This window comes from Phasianus colchicus, chromosome 19 (genome assembly GCF_987193195.1).
Source record: "Phasianus colchicus chromosome 19, bPhaCol1.hap1.1, whole genome shotgun sequence".
In the NCBI taxonomy this organism is placed as follows: Eukaryota; Metazoa; Chordata; class Aves; order Galliformes; family Phasianidae; genus Phasianus; species Phasianus colchicus.
This window is the reverse complement of record NC_143454.1, coordinates 11779311-11796488: the sequence shown is the minus strand read 5'-3', so window position 1 is coordinate 11796488 and position 17178 is coordinate 11779311. Positions and strand designations below refer to the sequence as shown.

General features: G+C 39.1%; 1 protein-coding gene across 4 annotated transcripts; it reads right to left on the bottom strand.

Moving 5' to 3' along the window:
• Positions 1–40: 40 nt before the first annotated feature.
• On the bottom strand, positions 41–17127 carry GOLGA1 (golgin A1). Of its 4 annotated transcripts, none has more exons than XM_090121280.1 (23): positions 17037–17127; positions 16422–16735; positions 15563–15653; positions 14836–14910; positions 14247–14344; positions 13773–13805; positions 12940–13068; positions 12485–12654; positions 11974–12085; positions 11765–11860; positions 11465–11590; positions 10654–10749; positions 10105–10200; positions 9689–9841; positions 9373–9468; positions 8923–9012; positions 7550–7652; positions 6510–6667; positions 5895–6053; positions 5299–5358; positions 4285–4455; positions 3240–3326; positions 41–405 (listed from the first exon to the last, which is right to left on the bottom strand). In XM_090121280.1, the coding sequence occupies exons 2-23, from the start codon at positions 16554–16556 to the stop codon at positions 379–381; spliced, it is 2361 nt and encodes a 786-aa protein (XP_089977406.1). In that variant the 5' UTR covers positions 16557–16735; positions 17037–17127; the 3' UTR covers positions 41–378. The 4 variants fall into 4 exon arrangements, with proteins under 4 accessions (XP_089977406.1, XP_031457851.2, XP_089977405.1 ...); XM_031601991.2 differs by lacking the exon at positions 41–405 and adding an exon at positions 456–2962; XM_090121279.1 differs by lacking the exon at positions 41–405 and adding an exon at positions 456–2962 and having other exon boundaries at positions 17052–17127.
• Between the last annotated feature and the right edge of the window lie 51 nt (positions 17128–17178).

The following is a 17178-nucleotide window of genomic DNA, read 5'->3' as shown; positions in this document are numbered from 1 at the left end:
TATGACACTCAAAAATCAAGCCTGCAATAATAGCATTTCTATGCTAAGTGCCCACCACTACATGAGCACTCATTTCCAACTCCTTCCAAACTTTGTCTTCAAACTGAGCTGTGCTGGCTGCTACAGCAGCCTCGCTGTGTTCAGGTTACGGCTGCACAGAGCCTGGGCCCTGCTTCCAACTGATACAACTGCAGAAGGAGGCTGTAATCCATCCAGTCTGTATTTAGCACTGCTAAGAGCACAAGTAGCAGCTGTCTCTAGAGAGATGATTTCAGGAGGCAGAAGCACCTTACCTCATTCCTGGCTAATTCCCTGTGAGAAACAGGCCTTAATTTCACAACTACACAATCTTAGCACAGGTCAAAGATAAATTCTGCTTCAATGCTTTAAAACTGTTTCAAATAGCTGTAGCATCCCAGGGGACACAATCAGGACCACAAAGAAAGAGAAACAAATCAAGATTAGAGTTTTAATCCAAAACATATTGCACCACAAATTTCATAGTGTTTCATAATACAATCCATATTTACAGCATAGAAGGAAAGAAATTCAACAGCCATAGAAAGGATTGTGTATACCACTGTTTTTATACAAGGGAAAGTGCATTAGCTTTTTTTTTTAATATATATGTACATACATACATACACACACACACACCATTCTTGCTCTGATATCTGAAGAAAATTCAACACTTGAGAACTCATTTATGGCAAGTTAGTGACCTTAGGGTAAGTATGAGCTTTGGGATGCTAAACTGGTTCTGTTAGTCAACATATAATCTAAAATTTATGTATCACTCTTTCTTGCAGGCTGCCTGTACTGCATTCGTTACTGTACAGTTCAAGCCAGGCATAACTGAAACCAAATTTGTCATTCAGCCTGCAGCAGTGTGACTAGGGAGAATGCTCTGGCCTCAGATCACACAGAAGCAGGGCAGAGCAAGGAGACATTCTAAAGACCCTTCCAAGGCCCAGGAGGGTTATCCTGCCCCTGTTTTGTTCCAGTACAGGAACAACTAACAAATCTACTTTTTGATTGTCTATTTTCATATTAGAGTTGCACTCTTACCATAAGCTTCCCTATTCTATATAGTTAAGTGCCATGGATCAAATCTTAGTATACAAGAGAGTCCTGCTGATTTTACTGAATGTATTTAAATAGATCCTAGCTCTTAAAAGGAGTGTATATTTGTGCCAAGGCAATAGCTACCGTGAGTTGGTATGCCTTGGGTACAGCTGCTTAACAAAAATGGATCCAGTCCACTAGGGCATAGATCTGCAGCATGTTCACTGCTCTGCTGACCGACCTCATGTAGAATACTTCCATCTTTTCACAGCAGCTGCCATGCTGTAACTCTAACCCTATATCTCACCTGCCACCACCACCAAGGTTGCTCATGTCTCCTGTCAGCAAAGCTAAGTCAGAGCTCTGAACATGACCATATCTCCACTACAGGACAGGTAGAATTTAATTTTATTTTTTAATATATTTAATAAAAATCTTTGTTAGTAACACAAATCTCATTGTAAGAGAATTACCAGAATAGCAGCTTGCCCATCGCATTTCTTATATATAGATATCCAAGTTTTAAGAAGTAAGCTTGATCGCTGCTTCCTATATTCATCTAGATTTTGTGGTGGTGTTAAAACTGAAGGGCAAAACTGCACTTCCAATCTGTGTCAGCTTAGTTCCCTTTTCCTAAGGCTGAAGACAGCAAGCTGCCAGAAGCAAGACTGATTCGTAAAGTTTAATTCTGCCCTCAAAAACAAAAACCTCCTAAGCTGTGGTCTTTTGTCATGTAGTTAGGACACAGTTAACAGCCCACTAAATGCTCAGAACAGTTTATAAGCAACAGTATCTGAACTACACAAAACCACATCAAAAGATACTGGTTATGAAATTTTGTTGCTAGCAGACTTGTTAAAGAAGAAAGCCCAAAGTGCTTAGTACCAATATTATTCACGCTCTTTCAATGTGTATATATATACATATAATCTTTTTTTTATTTTTTCTTTTTAATTATAAAAAGTATTTTCAGTTATACTTACAATACCTGGAATTCAGTTTTAAAAATTTAAAATGGTTTACTACCCCTTCTTCCCAGTGCTAACAACCTATGGTACAGACTAACAGATTAGTTTTAAAGGCGACTGAGTATTAGGTACTATAATTAAGACCATTTTAAATATTATTTTTCTTTAAGAAAAGTAAAATCGGACAACTCTAAAGTTGTGCTCTCAAATTAAATAATCATGATCAACGTGCAGCCTTCAAGACTGCAGGCCAGGATATATGCACCTTATATTACACAGTGATATGAAAAGATGCAGACTATTAGTTATGTCAGTATAACAAGGCAAGGCAAATTTCTTTTTTGGTTAAAGCTCCTGCTCCTGTCCTTTGAAAGTCATTTCAAACTGTCAAAAATTCAGTACAGTATTGCCAACATTTTTTTCCCCACTGCTTTCCACAATGAGACAAGGAAGCTTCACTGTGTCTGGAGTTATTCAACCCTCGCACTCCCTAACATAGGCTGGAATCACCATCACAACAGGTGCACGTGTTAGAACCTTGAACTGCCAGCACCCATGTTAGTGAGGTTAATGTTATCCTTTGGTGCTAAGATAACAGGTCTGGTGAGCACAAGGAGCTGACTTCCATTGAGAGACCATCGAGAAAGGTCCCTGATCCCAGCCCACAAGAGGTGTCAGTTTGTAGTGAAAGTTTCTCCTTGCACAGCATTACTTTTGTAAACAGTGTCAAAGTTCTTGTACAAAATACTGCAATGACAGTGATTAAGACACACCTGAAATGGTGTGTTCAGTGTTCTTTTCACAGAAAAAAAAGTGGCTAGATGCTGACTGCCCATTTTCAGGATCCCTTAAGACCACAGTGTCCTTGGGCTTGAGATAGAGGGCCGGATACTGCCTTTAGGAGATGGCTTTGACCCAAACCACGACATCTAGGACAGGAAAGCACAATACATATCATGCTAGGTTCACACTTGTAAGAAGCTGGAGACTGGAACAGGAATACAGTATATATGCATCTCCCCATCAAGCGATGGAAACTATTTATAAAACAGAACTCTGCAGACTTCAGGTTGTGAAAATGAAAATAGTTTCACATGATTAAATCTGGAAGGAGCAGCTACTTTTCAGCATCTCCCAGCATCTAAGAGCATTCACATCTTTTGCTGCAAGTCCAGTTATAGGCTACAGGTGCAACAGAATCCTTACCTTGTACTCCAAAGTTTCTTTAAGCATATTTTCTTCCTCTTGGGAAAAATTCAGTAAAACAGATACAGCCTTAATAAGATGGAATGCCTGAAAGAAACCACAGTGCTTATGATGCTCTCAGTCTCTGTGTTTTGGACTACAGTGCAACACAGTTTTTCTGCAGGCTTAGTTGCAGACTTTTTAATTACAACTGCAAAGAGCAGAACAGTAAAACCTTCCACTATGCCCTATTACAATAGACCAGGACAGCCTGTATCTATTTTCTTCTGATTGTGTCTCCTAGCTTTCTTCAGCTTGCATATTTTGGGGGAAGAAAACAAAAGGTTAGAATAGAGAAGAAGCCTGCCTCCTACAGCATCCTGTGGTGGTTGTTTGTTTTGTTGTTGTTGTTGTTTTTTTTTTAAGTTTTAAAAAGTTGTAGCAGCATGTAGACAGATAAGAATCATGCTGCTTTACATACACAATGTATTAACTGCATAGTAGTAAGAGTGCAAGTGAGATACATCATGCAGAGCTAGTAAAGGAGTCAAACACTCTGGATACTATGGAGCTGCACAATTATTTCTTCATCCTACCTACTATCTTGACCTACAATTAAGAAAAGCATACTCTGGCATGACTTCTTTCTACCTGTAACTTTTTCAACACAACTTAGAGAATACAAAGGAGCTCCAAATGCAAGTAATCATCTCTTATAAGTAATACCTCAACAGCATGTGCTTTTCTGTTGCTATCTTTCTTAAATATACAGCTACTTTATAATCACATATATTCTATATGCTTTTTAGAATAGTACAGAGGAAATGCCTTGCAGCTTCAGGTCTTTAACTTCTAGACATAACTTCTTCCTACCTTTTACTTAGTTTTTAATGATCTGTACTCCCAAACATGTTATTGTTTTGCTTTATTGTGCTGCCTCAGTCAATTTCTTTTTAAGTGCAAAAATACTGGGCTGGCATAGAAGTATTCTTACCAGGTACCAGTTTTTAAAGACAAAGAGACTTAGAAGACAAGCGTACCGACCCGTCTTTCTAGGATTCTTTACCTCAGACTCCCGGCAGGACATGAATTTTAGTACAACATGTTTAAGGTACTCAAAGTTTATCTCCCTTGAGTCGTTTAAATCAGAGTTGTTTGTGACAGTCACAGCAGCATTAGGCACTTCAGAATTTGTTTTTTCACGTACTTCAGGTACCTCGCTGTCTGGCCTTATTTTCTGAAAGAAAAAGAGAAAAGCATTATAGGTTGTGTCAGTTGGATGCTGGGAGAAAATCTGAATCTGAGATATCTAATACAGAGCATTTGTACCCCTAAGATTGGTACAACCTGGCTTGAGTAGAACAAGCTTCTCATCCTTCAGGGTATGACAGCAGAGGTGCATATTTTTATGTTTCTCTAACCTCCAGGAGAGAACGAAGCTGTTGTTAGAGCTACATTTGTATGACTCAAACCAGCAGAATTGGGTCCATGCTAGAAAGTGACATCTGATCATTTTTCTTTCACCATTAATCTGCTCTGTGCTTTTCAAATGCACAGAATGCAATTCTCAAGTTCAGAACAAAATAAACAAATAAATAATTATATTTTATATATATATATATTTGAATATTTTAAACCCTCTTTTAAAATGTTTAAAATATGAGGGCTTTTTCTTGGAGAGGGAAACTATTTTGAGAAGAGTCTCCCGTGGCTGACATCACTGCCTGGGAAATTCTAGCTGAATGACAGCTGAGTAGCAACCACAAATCTCAGTTGTGCAATATACAGAAACATTTAGATACCAGATACTACAAATACAAGTCCATACCTAAAATTTAGTGTTGCAGTATCTGCATAGTGATGGCTACCCTAGGCACCATCTACGCACTAAATACTGACCCAGAATTACATATTTCTTTAAATTAAGAGTTCACAGATTTGTCTGCAATCATAAGGAAACTGCGAGCATTCCTAGTAAACAAACAAACAAACTGTGGATTGCAATCAAGTCTTTGGAATTTCTACTGTAAGTAACTTTCAGCAAGTGCCAGCTGGAGAGACTGAGGAACAGGACACTTACCAACTCCTTCTGGAGAGTTTTCTTCAGTTCTGTCATTCTTTGCTGCAGCTGCTTTATCATCTATAAGCAGAGCAAAGGACAGAGTTAATACAGCATTCAGTGTTAGGGCACATAATGACACAGAAGTATCTGAAGAGAAAACATGTAAAATGAATGCAAAGAATCAGGCAATCATTAAACCAACTGACAGCTCCAGAGAAGTGATTTGGATGTCTCACAATTCGAGCTGCAAATGTCGGCAGGCGTGAGATAGGACACCAGGCTTCAGTGTGACAGCATGATAGAAATAAATCGAATTCAAACAAAAGGGATCTGCAGGAAAGCTGTAACTGGTATCATTTGGTGCTTCTTTTCTCCAGAATAGGTAAGGAGCAGAAGCAGAATGTGCCACATAGATTTCTCTACAATTCTGGCTGCAGTTTTCATTCACTATTGCTACACCTTTTTACAGTCTGGGGTGGGGAAATACTCATAGAAAGCTGGATTCAGATTGGATCTCTCATTTTTGTAAGCCTGTTCAGGCCTTTCTTTCTAAGGCTCTGGCACCTATTATTAGGCTTCCTAACTAAAACAGGCATTTCTGTTGTTTAGTTTACCTTGTTTTTCTCAACAATTTGCTGTTCCAGCTCTCTGTTATCCTTCTGAAGTTGAATGACATCTGTAGCTGTTACCTCTCCATTCTGTTCTGTCATACAATTTTCTGGAAGGTGTAAGTGCTCATTCAAGGCTCTTGCTGATTCTTCTAGTTCTGAAACCTACACAAACGAAAACAGCAAATTGCAGAGGTGTGATATTTGCAGCCTATTAACAGTCTTTAGGGAGAAAGCAAGATTTTATTGCTTTTGTATGTTTTTGTTTGGTGTGGTAGTAGGAGGTAGTGGTGGTTTTGGTTTCTTTTTCATTTTGGCCCATTGTTTGTTTTCCAAACCAGAAAGCAATAGTGACAATACTCCACATTCTCTCAGTGGTCTGTTTGGCACTTTTGGGTCTCAGCCTTCAATCCCCTCAAGACATTTTATAAGTGAAATAAAATAAGGTGGTGGTGTCCTTCACAAACCAGTCACAGTTGTGACAGCAGACAGCTTTCTTACAGAAGACAGGGAACAACAAATAATGGCATATCACCAAGGTACACCAGAAGTGCGATCTCTTGCACACCTACTTATTTTCCTGAAGAGTGTAAATAGAGTAGTTTTGCAATTAGCACTCACATTTTTCTCATGTTCTCTGGCCAGTAGGAACTCCTGTATCTGTAGCTTCAATTCTTCTATTTCCTTCCTTGCTGTTTCTTCTTTCTCCACTGCTTGGCTATTACTTGCCTCTACGTCAGATCGTAGCTGGTGCATTTGTAGCAATGCAGCTTCATGATCTGAGGATGAAGAAACTTGCTTAGTACCAATCTACTGAATCAAATGAGATTTTCTCATTATTTTTTATTTGCCTATATATATAGACAAAAGTTACTGTGACGGTAAATCCTGACCTATTTGCCTTGCTCTGTCACAAAGACGTGAAATTTAAGCCACCCAAGCTCACATGTGCATTTTTGCAATGGAGCAATCTCTCCCTTTAAAAGTAAGAGTCATTTTAATACTTAAAAGCTTAATTATCAACTATACCTCTTCTAAAACAACACAGGCCTCCACCAAAAGCCCATGTGACTTTTTCTCTGACTGCAGGAACATGTGGGGCTGTGAGCACACATGGCAATGGCACAGACAGCTGCTGACAGCCAGCCAGCCATGGAATGGTGCAACAGGAGGCCACCCTTTGGGTGCCTTTCTAGATAAGGGCAACACAATAAGAACACAGAGGTGTCTGGAACTGAATGAAGATGACTGCACTTCATTTTTTAGTGTAACTGTGGAAAATCAGCTTACAACTGATTCAAGAATGTAAATTATGTCTTTCAAGCAAGCGCAGTTTTCAAAGTGGTACAAAGTAGTAGTTACTGAACTGAACCAGTTCTTTATTTCTTGTGTTCTGTTCACCAACAGAAAGTACAGTAAGATTTGTTATTTTCTGATAAAACACTGCAAAACAACGATTAAGAAGATGGGTTTTGTTGTTGTTTGTTTAGAAAGAAACAGAGACTGATACTGAATGACAGAGGACTTTCAAAATTCAAATAGATTAAGTATGGAGATAAGAAAAATTTAGAATTATTACCATCTACACATAAGTAAGCCCACACCTAGAGACTGTATTCAGTTAAAACTGTCTGGAATACAGCAGATTTGTTTCATCTAACCTTGACTGAGTTGGTTTAGTTCTTCCTTCTGTTTTAGAAGCATACCAGATTTTTCATCAATTAGCCGGTCTTTTTCCTTTATTAAGGTAGCCAGATGTGAAACCTTTAAAGCAGTCAAACAAACAAAAATTAAGGATATACACTTAGAAGAGACCATGGAAAGATTTCAACATATCTCAGATTTTTTTTTATGGCAAGAACTGAAGAATTCTTATTTGAGTGAAAGGCAGTGGATGGTATCTACAACTAAACAAGGGCTGCCTGAGCTATGTGCTAAGCAATACAGGACCTTGAAAAAGTAGTTGACTGAGCATTATTGTTACAGACAGCAAAATATGGATGTCTACAGTTCAACTTCAAATTCACAGAAGGCATCACCTACACAGTGCTGGTCTCATTAGAAAGCACTGAAGTAAACATACTGCCAAAGCTAAAACACACTTCAGCTTCTGATAAGTCTGCACCACAAGTACAGATTGCCTCATAACCAGCAGGTGGCAGCTGCAAGACAACGACTATGCAAATCTGGTAACTCTTCCCACAGCTAGAGCAAGCAAGCAAATATACACAACGGTTCCAGAATAACAAAGATACTAAAAGATGGAACTAAATTCAGTCAAATTTGCTCAGATGGCAGTTCCCAGTTAAAGAAAACAAACGCTCACATCATTCACTATGCTGGTTTTAACAAAACAGAAGAACAAAATAAGGTTACCCAGAATTTATATTCAGTTATTGGATACAAACTCCTTCCTATTAGGAAATTTAGGATTCTAGAACTGCTGTGCTTCAGAGGGACAAAGATATGATATAAACACTGAAAGGAACACAACAGAACAAATTAGCTCTGTAGTTGTGTTTGGTGGTGTGTTTGCTGTCCTTGTTTTTTGTCTGACTGTTTTTACAGAAAGCAAACCACAAACTAGTGAATGCCACGGGATGGCTGGCCACCAGGACTACACATCTTACAAACTAAAGAGGTCTGGAATACCAATCATCTTCATTCTGAGCAAATGTCTTCATTCACTACCAACTGGTCTTCCTCTCAGTTTATACTCAACTACCAAAACCTGCTATAATCCTTCAGCCCACAATCTCTAATTTTGCAGTTAGCTGTATTTAAGACTTTTGTACTGGATTACCTCACATAAACTGATTAGATTCCTGTGAAAGCATTTATATATATTTATATATATATAATTATATATTATTTATTTATTTATTAACATTTACTGAGGCAACCAAGGCTACCTTCCATACTGAAGATGATTTTATTAATTATCATAACAGTCAGGAACATAAGTCCAAGTCTCATCTGATCTGTGGAGTCTTGGAGTGTTTGTACATATATTAGACTGTTGGTATTAACCAACCTGCTGTTGCAATTTGTCCTTTTGTTTTTCTGTTTCTTCCAATGTGTTGGCAATTTCATTATTGACAGTTTCTCTGCTGCTCAATTCTTTCTGCAAACCAAAAGTAATCTAGAAGTTACTTAAGAGAACTACAACCTGAGTTCCACTTAACTATTCGATGCTGTAATTATTCCGTATTCATTACTGCCAACAGGATTTAAAAGCCCTTCACGGCTGACAATAAGGGAATGTATTTTTAGACAGACCCAAGCATTCTGCTTCAGGAAAGGATCACACATATGTAATGCTTCTCAGAAGCATTTCTACTGAGTATGAAAAACAATTTAAAGTACATAGAACCTGAACGTAACGTTGATTCCGAGTACTAAGAACATAACACACTTTACCAGTAACTGTTTCTCAAATTAGGCTCCATATTTAGCCATTATCACTGACTAATTAAACCCTTACCTTTAACTTGTTCAGTAGAGATTCTTGTTTTATTAAAGAACTCTCATACTCTTCTCTGCTTCCATTAAGATTTTCATTTTCTTTTTCCAGCTGGCTCTGTAAAATAAAGACTCCTTAAGTACTAAGTACAAGTGTTCCAATGCTTGGCGTAAACAAATACATTCAATTCATATTTCATTTTTCAAAGTATTACATCTTCTACTGTAATGCTGGGAACTCTTAATAAGCACATTCAGACAACATGTAAGGTCCACTAGCTTTGTTAAAATCGTCCTGTGAAGTCTTGGGTGCCCCACTCAACAATTTCTGTACTTACTATCTTGTGCTCAGCAGCAGTTTTATCAAATTCCCAAGCTGTTTGAAGAGCAGCAATTTGAGACTCTAGCTCAGAAGCCTTCTGTTCATACTGATGTTTCTCACTTAAAACCTGCTGCTGTAGTTTACTTCTTTCACTTTCTAGATCCATTTGCTTATGAGAAAAAGAACACAAAGTTAAACAACTATATTCTGAAGCTCTTGTAAGAATTGGATGTATTTGCACATCACATACACTCAAACTTCAGTAACTATTTCTTCGGTAGCAGTGCCAGGAGCTCATATACAAACACTACTAGTTTAGGAGACAAACAGTAATAAAACAAATGAGCAACAAATGGAACACAAAGAGAAATGGTGAAAATGCTGAAAACCTGGCTTGCTATTGGTCACGCAAACACAATGCAGTACACTCACCAATTTCTGGATCTTCAGATCCTGCTCACAAGCCTCCTCCTTGCTCGTTTTCAATGCTTCTGTTGCAATCTGTAGTTTCTGTTCCAGTTCTCTATTCTAAAACATAACCATACATTAACTTCCTTATCCACTGACATCTACACTACTAGAAAGAAAAACAACATATAGAACACAGGATGACATAACAGGGGCAGGTAAACATTAAAACTATGAAACTACATAGTTCAAAGAGAATGTCTACTTGACACGTCCTGCTTTCTTTAAATACTCTTCATCATTTCAGACCTTGCTCAGCAATGGTTCCAATTTAGCTACTTGTTTCTTAGAGTAGGAAACATAAGCAGGAAAAGTCTTAACTTCAGAACCTCTAGGCACCTCCCCATCTCTGTAGGTGGAGAGATGACCTGAGCCATCCTTTGAAAACTAAGTGGGACACACAGCATCACCTTAGGTCAAAAACACAAATGCAGTAACAGTAAAAGCTACTGGGTGTAAAGAGGATGGAAATAGTTAGGAATTTGTAGGGGGGAAAAAAAGAAAGCAACTTACCCGTGTTTCTAACTGATTCACAGCATTAACATGATGCATTCTGTCTGTTAATATCTGTTGACTGGTTTCATCTAGTTTCTGCTCAAGAGAAGCTTTCTGAAGATTATATTGGGTTAAGAACAGAGGGTAGGATGGACAAAGAGATAAGATTTTAATTAAGATGTTTCTTAGAAATTCATTAATTACACCATACTAAACTTGAACAGTTTTTCTTTTTGATCCAGATAGGAAAACATTGCTCCAAGGTGACTCTAAAATAGGAGCATCAGTTCTGGAGAAGGATCAAGTAGTGAAAAGAGCACTAAAGAGAAGCAAATTTCTTCATGCTTTCATCTGTTTTTAACAATTCTGAGGCTGAAGTGTTGAATATGCAACATTCTGTTTATACACCTATGTGCAAATCAGCTTCCAACTCCCGTCCCAATGCTTTGGGAATCATGATGATAGAAGATGAATACCAAGAAACAGAGTGAGCTGTTCTCTGTAAGGATTAACCAATAAAATTCTCCAGTTGCTCTGCTTTTTGTGGGCATGTTAAAAAACTTCTCTTTCCCTTCTAAACAGACAGATGCATTGCCTAAACAAACCATGTGGAAAGACCAATGCAGACATCTGTGCAGCATGTACATAAATGGGCGGAGCACAGCCACCCACACAAGCTTGTCCAGCACAGTGTGTCAGTATACACCAAAGAGACAAACATGCCTGCATTACATCATCATATATCCTTTCCATGTGTAGTAAGCAATGTATATTCTAAAATAATTCCTTACAACTGCACTTTTTAATCAGTCCATAAATATAAAATTACCTCCTTGAGCAGTTCCTGTACATGTTCAACCCCTGAAAGATTTCTTTCCAATTTCTTTTCCAAGGAAGACACTTTTTCCTGCAACTGTTCAATAAGTTTACTTCTCTCATCAAATTCAAAAGTCACCTGCGGGAAAAAGAAATCACAGAATCCCTTTTCATAGCCAAGCTCTTATCTAATTCATTGCAGTTTGTCTTGAAAAAATGCCATCAGTTCTGTTTGAAAAGACAATATGATGTAGAACACTTAACAGACACCAAATTTCAAACACAGAACCAGATGCATCTGCAAATTCTTAACCTTTAGCTTGTGTTGTTCGTATTCCACCTTCAGAGATTCGTGCTCTACCAGTAATGTTTCTAGTCTCTTCTCACATCCAGAACCAGCAACTCGAGCCTAAAAAGAGAAATTTCTTGCTCTGAATCTTAAGATTCCACGAACAGCCAATATGTAATCTAACTTCTGTAGACGAAGAGCTCTTTGAATCAAACCCCTTATATGAAACTTACATTTTGCAAGTCTACAGAAAGGTGCTGAATGACAGTTTGTAGCTCCTGTTCCCTCAACTCCAGAGCAGTGATCTTATTTTCTGCATTCCTCTCAGCTGTCATCAGTTCATCTCTTCATAGAAATAGGGAAAAAAAAGTGACAGTGTTCCAGAAAAATAACATTTGGCAGAATTATCTGCTATAGGATAAATGGACTAAGCAACATCAACCAGCTCTTGTACTAAAACCAACCACTGTATTCATTATACATCTTCCCCAAAGATGTAGTGTTTAAGTATTCAAAAAAAAAAAAAAAAAAAAACCATAACAAGCTTGCAAAATCCTAAATGAGTACTGCTTTAATTGGCTTGAAAAGATACATAAACTCAGGCTTTACATCCACACTGGCATGCTAGAAGCAATTAGGTAGTCAGTTCGTTGCATACATAAACACTTTCCCCCCACCCCCCCAAAATTAGATTTGGACAAAAAATACAGGAAAAATACACTCTTCACGAAAATACATCCACACCTCCGTGCCTCCAGCTCCAAGAACTGCTCCTGCAACTCCTGAAGATCTTTCCGTAGGCCTGATGACTCGGTGCTTGCTTCTTGAAGCATCTCCTTAGCATGGATCAGCTCTCGAGTGCGTGCCTCTAGCTCCTGCTCTGCTTTGCTTAGAGATTCTTCCTTTTTCAAAAGCTGAATACCAGAACATTAGCAAGAAATGTGAATTGGTAATACTGACAGTCTTCTCATTTGAACAGTCTCCCTTATTAAGTTATGAGATGAATTAAGTGAAGTAACTCCTAGAAAAGACTGCTGAAATACTCAATGCAATCCCATACGTACGTACCTACTGATAGGATTTGGACATGGAGTCACGCTGGACACAAGCATTAGGGCCAAAAAAAATTAATGCAGTACTGCCCACTGGGTGTTCTAACAGAAACTTTAGAAAAGAAGTCGTACTTAAAATAACGTTACCATGTGTTTAACTTTGGCCATTTCCTGCTGTTGAAAGCCTTCCAGTTCATCAATTTCATCCCTCTTTTGAAAAAGGTTCAAACTCTGCTCCCTCATTTCTTGTAACTGTGTTTCAAGCATTTTTTTTTCCTGATAAACAAACAAAAAAGGAATCCAAGAACATCTATGAGTTAATTTGAAGTCAGTGGGAGGTCAATTAAATTCTCTGGGAAATAAATCTGTCCTGCAACCACAAGGCTCTGCGACAGTGCTATACACAGAATCACAACTTCCTCTAATTCAAACTGCAGTAGGCAATCAATACGTTTCTAAAGTTTTTCTTTAAAAGTTGTCTTCACTGCCATACTCAACTCACAAGGTAGATATAACCTATCTAAAAAATTAACAGCAAACAGCAGCATGCTCAGCATCTTCATAATAAGAGGTACTTTAAAGTTTACCTTTAAACAGCTACAGCAAAACTGAAATCCTATACTAAGACAATTCCTACCTAATAGATTCCTTTCTTTTATGAAACAGATGACCAACTAATGAGCTCAGACTAAGTCACCACCTCTTTCTGTATCCCAGCTGTCTCCTCTGTAATTAAGGAAACTATAATTCCACCATATAAAACCACAAAATCTTTCTCTTTGCAACCCACCATTCTTTACTTCCACATTAATGAACATTAATTCCAGAAGTAGCTCATGGAGCATTGGCACTGCTAATAAAGGCAGATCTTCAGCCCTACTCACTGATCAACCAGCAAAGAAAGGACTGAACAGGGCTGTGCTATAGAAAATATGTGGGGCACTGTTTGAAAATATAAAATGAATCAAAAGCTTTATTACCTTTTCAATGTGACTCAATTTTTCCAACCATTCCTGAACGAGAAAGAAAGAATTAAAATCACAACCCAGCTGCAGACTTTTGAGTATAGCATTCCTGATAACAGGAATATTAAGATGAAAAAAGCAATTACCAAAATAAAAATAACAGATGGTATTTTTATATACAAAAGTAATGGAGTAATTTATGTTATCCAAATACATAAGTATTATTCAAGTAAAATAAAATAAAACAAAAATGACAACAAGGCCAACCACAATGGAATCTTATCAAACACGTGTGCAGACTTTATACCAGAAATTTCTGTGGGCTCTTTTTAAAAAGATTAATATTCAGAACAATTACAAGCAACCTGAATTTAATATTCCTTTCTTTGACTTTGACACACTAAGCCAATCCAATGCAGAACAGCTACTTTAATGAATGTATTCAGATCTCCACAGCCAGACAAAGGCTGAGTTGTTAAGCTCCATTACCTGGTCCTTTTTTTCTAAGGCCAAAGCCATTCCTTCAGCCATCTTGGCTCGGTTGGCCTGGTGGGCTTCATTCTGCTCTTGAAACTTCCTCATGGAAGCTACCAACAGAGAAGCACCAAACTGTATTAAAAATCCATATTTTAAAGTTGCTTCTGAAATTTCTATGTTATTTATACATTTATAGAGCTGCTTCTTCAAGTATTCAGCACCATCTCAGCTCTAGCACTAATACTGTGCCACTTATCACACAACACTGCCTGCACACAAGAGAAGTGTCACAAGTAACAGAAGATGTCTTCTGTTCTTCATTGGACTACAACAAAGCCATAGGTTTCAACAAAGTCCCTACTACACATCAGCCCAAAATTTGCCAAATAGAGCATAATAAGAACTTTACTCAACAACCAGCACATTACTGCTGTTATCACATCATAAGTAAGGCAGGAGCCTGTTCTACCTCTTTGCAACTTGCATGTATACGGTTTGAAAATAAATGTTTAAAAAACTGTATGTAAAAATTGTTTCTTTCCAGTTATATTTAAATTATAGCAATTTTCAACTATAAGAGAGATTAAAAATTAGTACGTACAATCTTGATGCTTTTCTAATGCATTTTCAAGCTTCTCTTTTATCTTCTGCAAGTTTCGGATCTGATCAGCATAATCTTGTGTTAGGAGGGAGAAGCACAGACCAGGAATGGACAGACATTGGGGAAGGAAATCAGGAAAAAAAAAAAAGGGGGGGAGGAAAAAAAATAAAAAGATGAGTGGAAAACAGCAATGATTTTCTCAACTAGAAAATCATTTCTTCTGAGGAAAACTTGGGTGACTGTAATGATGAAGACAAGCAAGTAGCTCCCCACTGCCCATAGGGTAAATGGGTGGTACAAACAAGAGGGTCTGTCCTAGGTCTGCTAGCTACATGAGAAGTTCCACTCCATACAACAGGGATGGGAAGGAGTGTCAGAACAGAACCCTTAATGACAGCTCTACAGAATGAGGTATTATCTTAGAAAGCAAAACAGCCTTGAGACTGTTTTATGCTGAATTCTTTCCTTTTTCTTCATTTCACCTGTGTTACTGTCAACATCAGAAGTCTTAGATCCTAAGAGAAACAAACCATCACATACACAAAATAATACCAAAAAAAAGGGGGGAAAGCATGGGGGCAGAAATGCTACCTAGATGAGAATGATAGGGGCTTACTACAAGTTAACGTTCTAAAATGAAATAAACATTTTTCAGAACTCCGAACACTGAAGTTGAAAGGAAACTACCTTCTAAGCCATCAGATTTCACATGTATCGAGACACATACCAGACAGCTTGACTTCCAGTTTTCTTATTTGTTCATTTCTTCTGAACAACTGGGATGAAAGATCCTCTCTAGAGCTGCTTCCATCAGAAGCCTTGACAGAAGAACAACAATGTAACTTACAAAATGCAGTCAAAATAATCCTGTTAACCCTATGACAATAAACACTGCTCAATCTAGGAATGATGCAGGGGATTCTTTAAAATAGCCTATAGCAGAAGCAGTTTGTTCCAACCCATCACTAATATGACAGCACAACAGAATGGCTAGGAAAAAAAAATATCAAGCTCTAATAATGCAGAGCTCAGACTGGGTGGGTCAGAGAAAAAGTCTTCTGGAAAAAATAGAAACTATGAAAAAAAAAAGCAACAATATTTATGCGGAGTGAACTTAACAGTCTTTCCACGCAAAATCCAAAGCATAAATGGCACGTGATTCTCTATGGCTTTTTAGCTGTATTAAATCTGCATTAAGAGCAGTTAAATGAATATTAAGTTTTGGAGTTTGGAAATCTTGCTTTCCTACTGCTTCAGAAATTAATCTCACAACTAGGCATCTTACATATTTGTTCACTTAACATTCACTCAACGTCCTGTGTCTGCTTAATCATGTTTTGTATTCAGATAGCTTTGTAACTAGTGCTTACATGAGTAAACGAGTAACTCTCATAGTAAACAGCCAAATATTTTCCCTTTGGTATTTAAGCTGACTCAAGCTACTGATTCCTCTGCACATTAAGACATATACCCACAAAGGCACCACAAAGCATTCTCAACTCACACAGCACACTTAAAATGGTTCCTGTAAAGCAGTGACAGAAACACGGCTTGAGAAGCAGCACTCAGAGTAAGGCACAACTCACAAAGTCGTCTCCCGAGTCCGCTCCCACGGAGGTGATGGACTCCTTGCTGATGGAGCGTGGGATCCTGGCCGCCCCCCCGGGCCTGGGAGCAATTGCTGCCTCTTCTGCGATCTTCTTCTTCAGTTTCGCAAACATTTTCCTATACTCCGTAGCACCGGCAGAGCCAGGTGCTTCAAAAAGCCGCTGCCTGCGATAGGGCTAGCACATCGATGTTCTGCTTACAGCTTCCAGATGCCCAGGTGTAATTTTGTGCCTCATCCACTCAGCTTTATCGCATTTCTCGTTCCATCAAAGACCCCATGGCCTAACGACACCTGCAAGTTAAGGCGATAAAGCTTCTGTGCCAAAGACACCCACCCGCATTAGAGATATCTAAAGCTTTGTGACGTTACCCGTCGCAGCCCGCCCCGCACGGCACCCTCAGGTGCCCCAACCCCAGAACCGGGCCCGGCCGCGGCCCCAGCAACGGCGGGGCGAGTTCGGGCGGCCCGGCAGGCCGTTCCCGGCCGCTGCCGCCTGTTCAGAATCGGCCGCGGCCCCGGTTCGAGCGCTACAGTGCAGTACAGCACAGTACAGCACAGTGCGGCCCGCTCCGCCGCGCCACCCCGCCCTCACCGCCCGCCGCCTCGCCTCGTCCGCCGCCGCCGGGACCGCGCGCCGCCGCCGCCTCCGGCGCTGACCCGGAAGTGCCGCGCGGGCGGAAGCGCCGCCGGCCGTTACGCATGCGCAGTTCGCCCGCCCCGCCCCGCCCCGCGCG

Excerpts from the sequence above, each read along its gene's own strand:
- GOLGA1 (XM_031601991.2), bottom strand. The coding sequence starts at position 16,556 with ATGTTTGCGAAACTGAAGAAGAAGATCGCAGAAGAGGCAGCAATTGCT. Across the intron at positions 10,201-10,653 it reads TGAATCAGTTAGAAACACGG|AATAGAGAACTGGAACAGAA; the intron begins GTAAGTTGCTTT and ends GTTATGTTTTAG. Across the intron at positions 9,013-9,372 it reads CTCTACTGAACAAGTTAAAG|AAAGAATTGAGCAGCAGAGA; the intron begins GTAAGGGTTTAA and ends TTTGGTTTGCAG.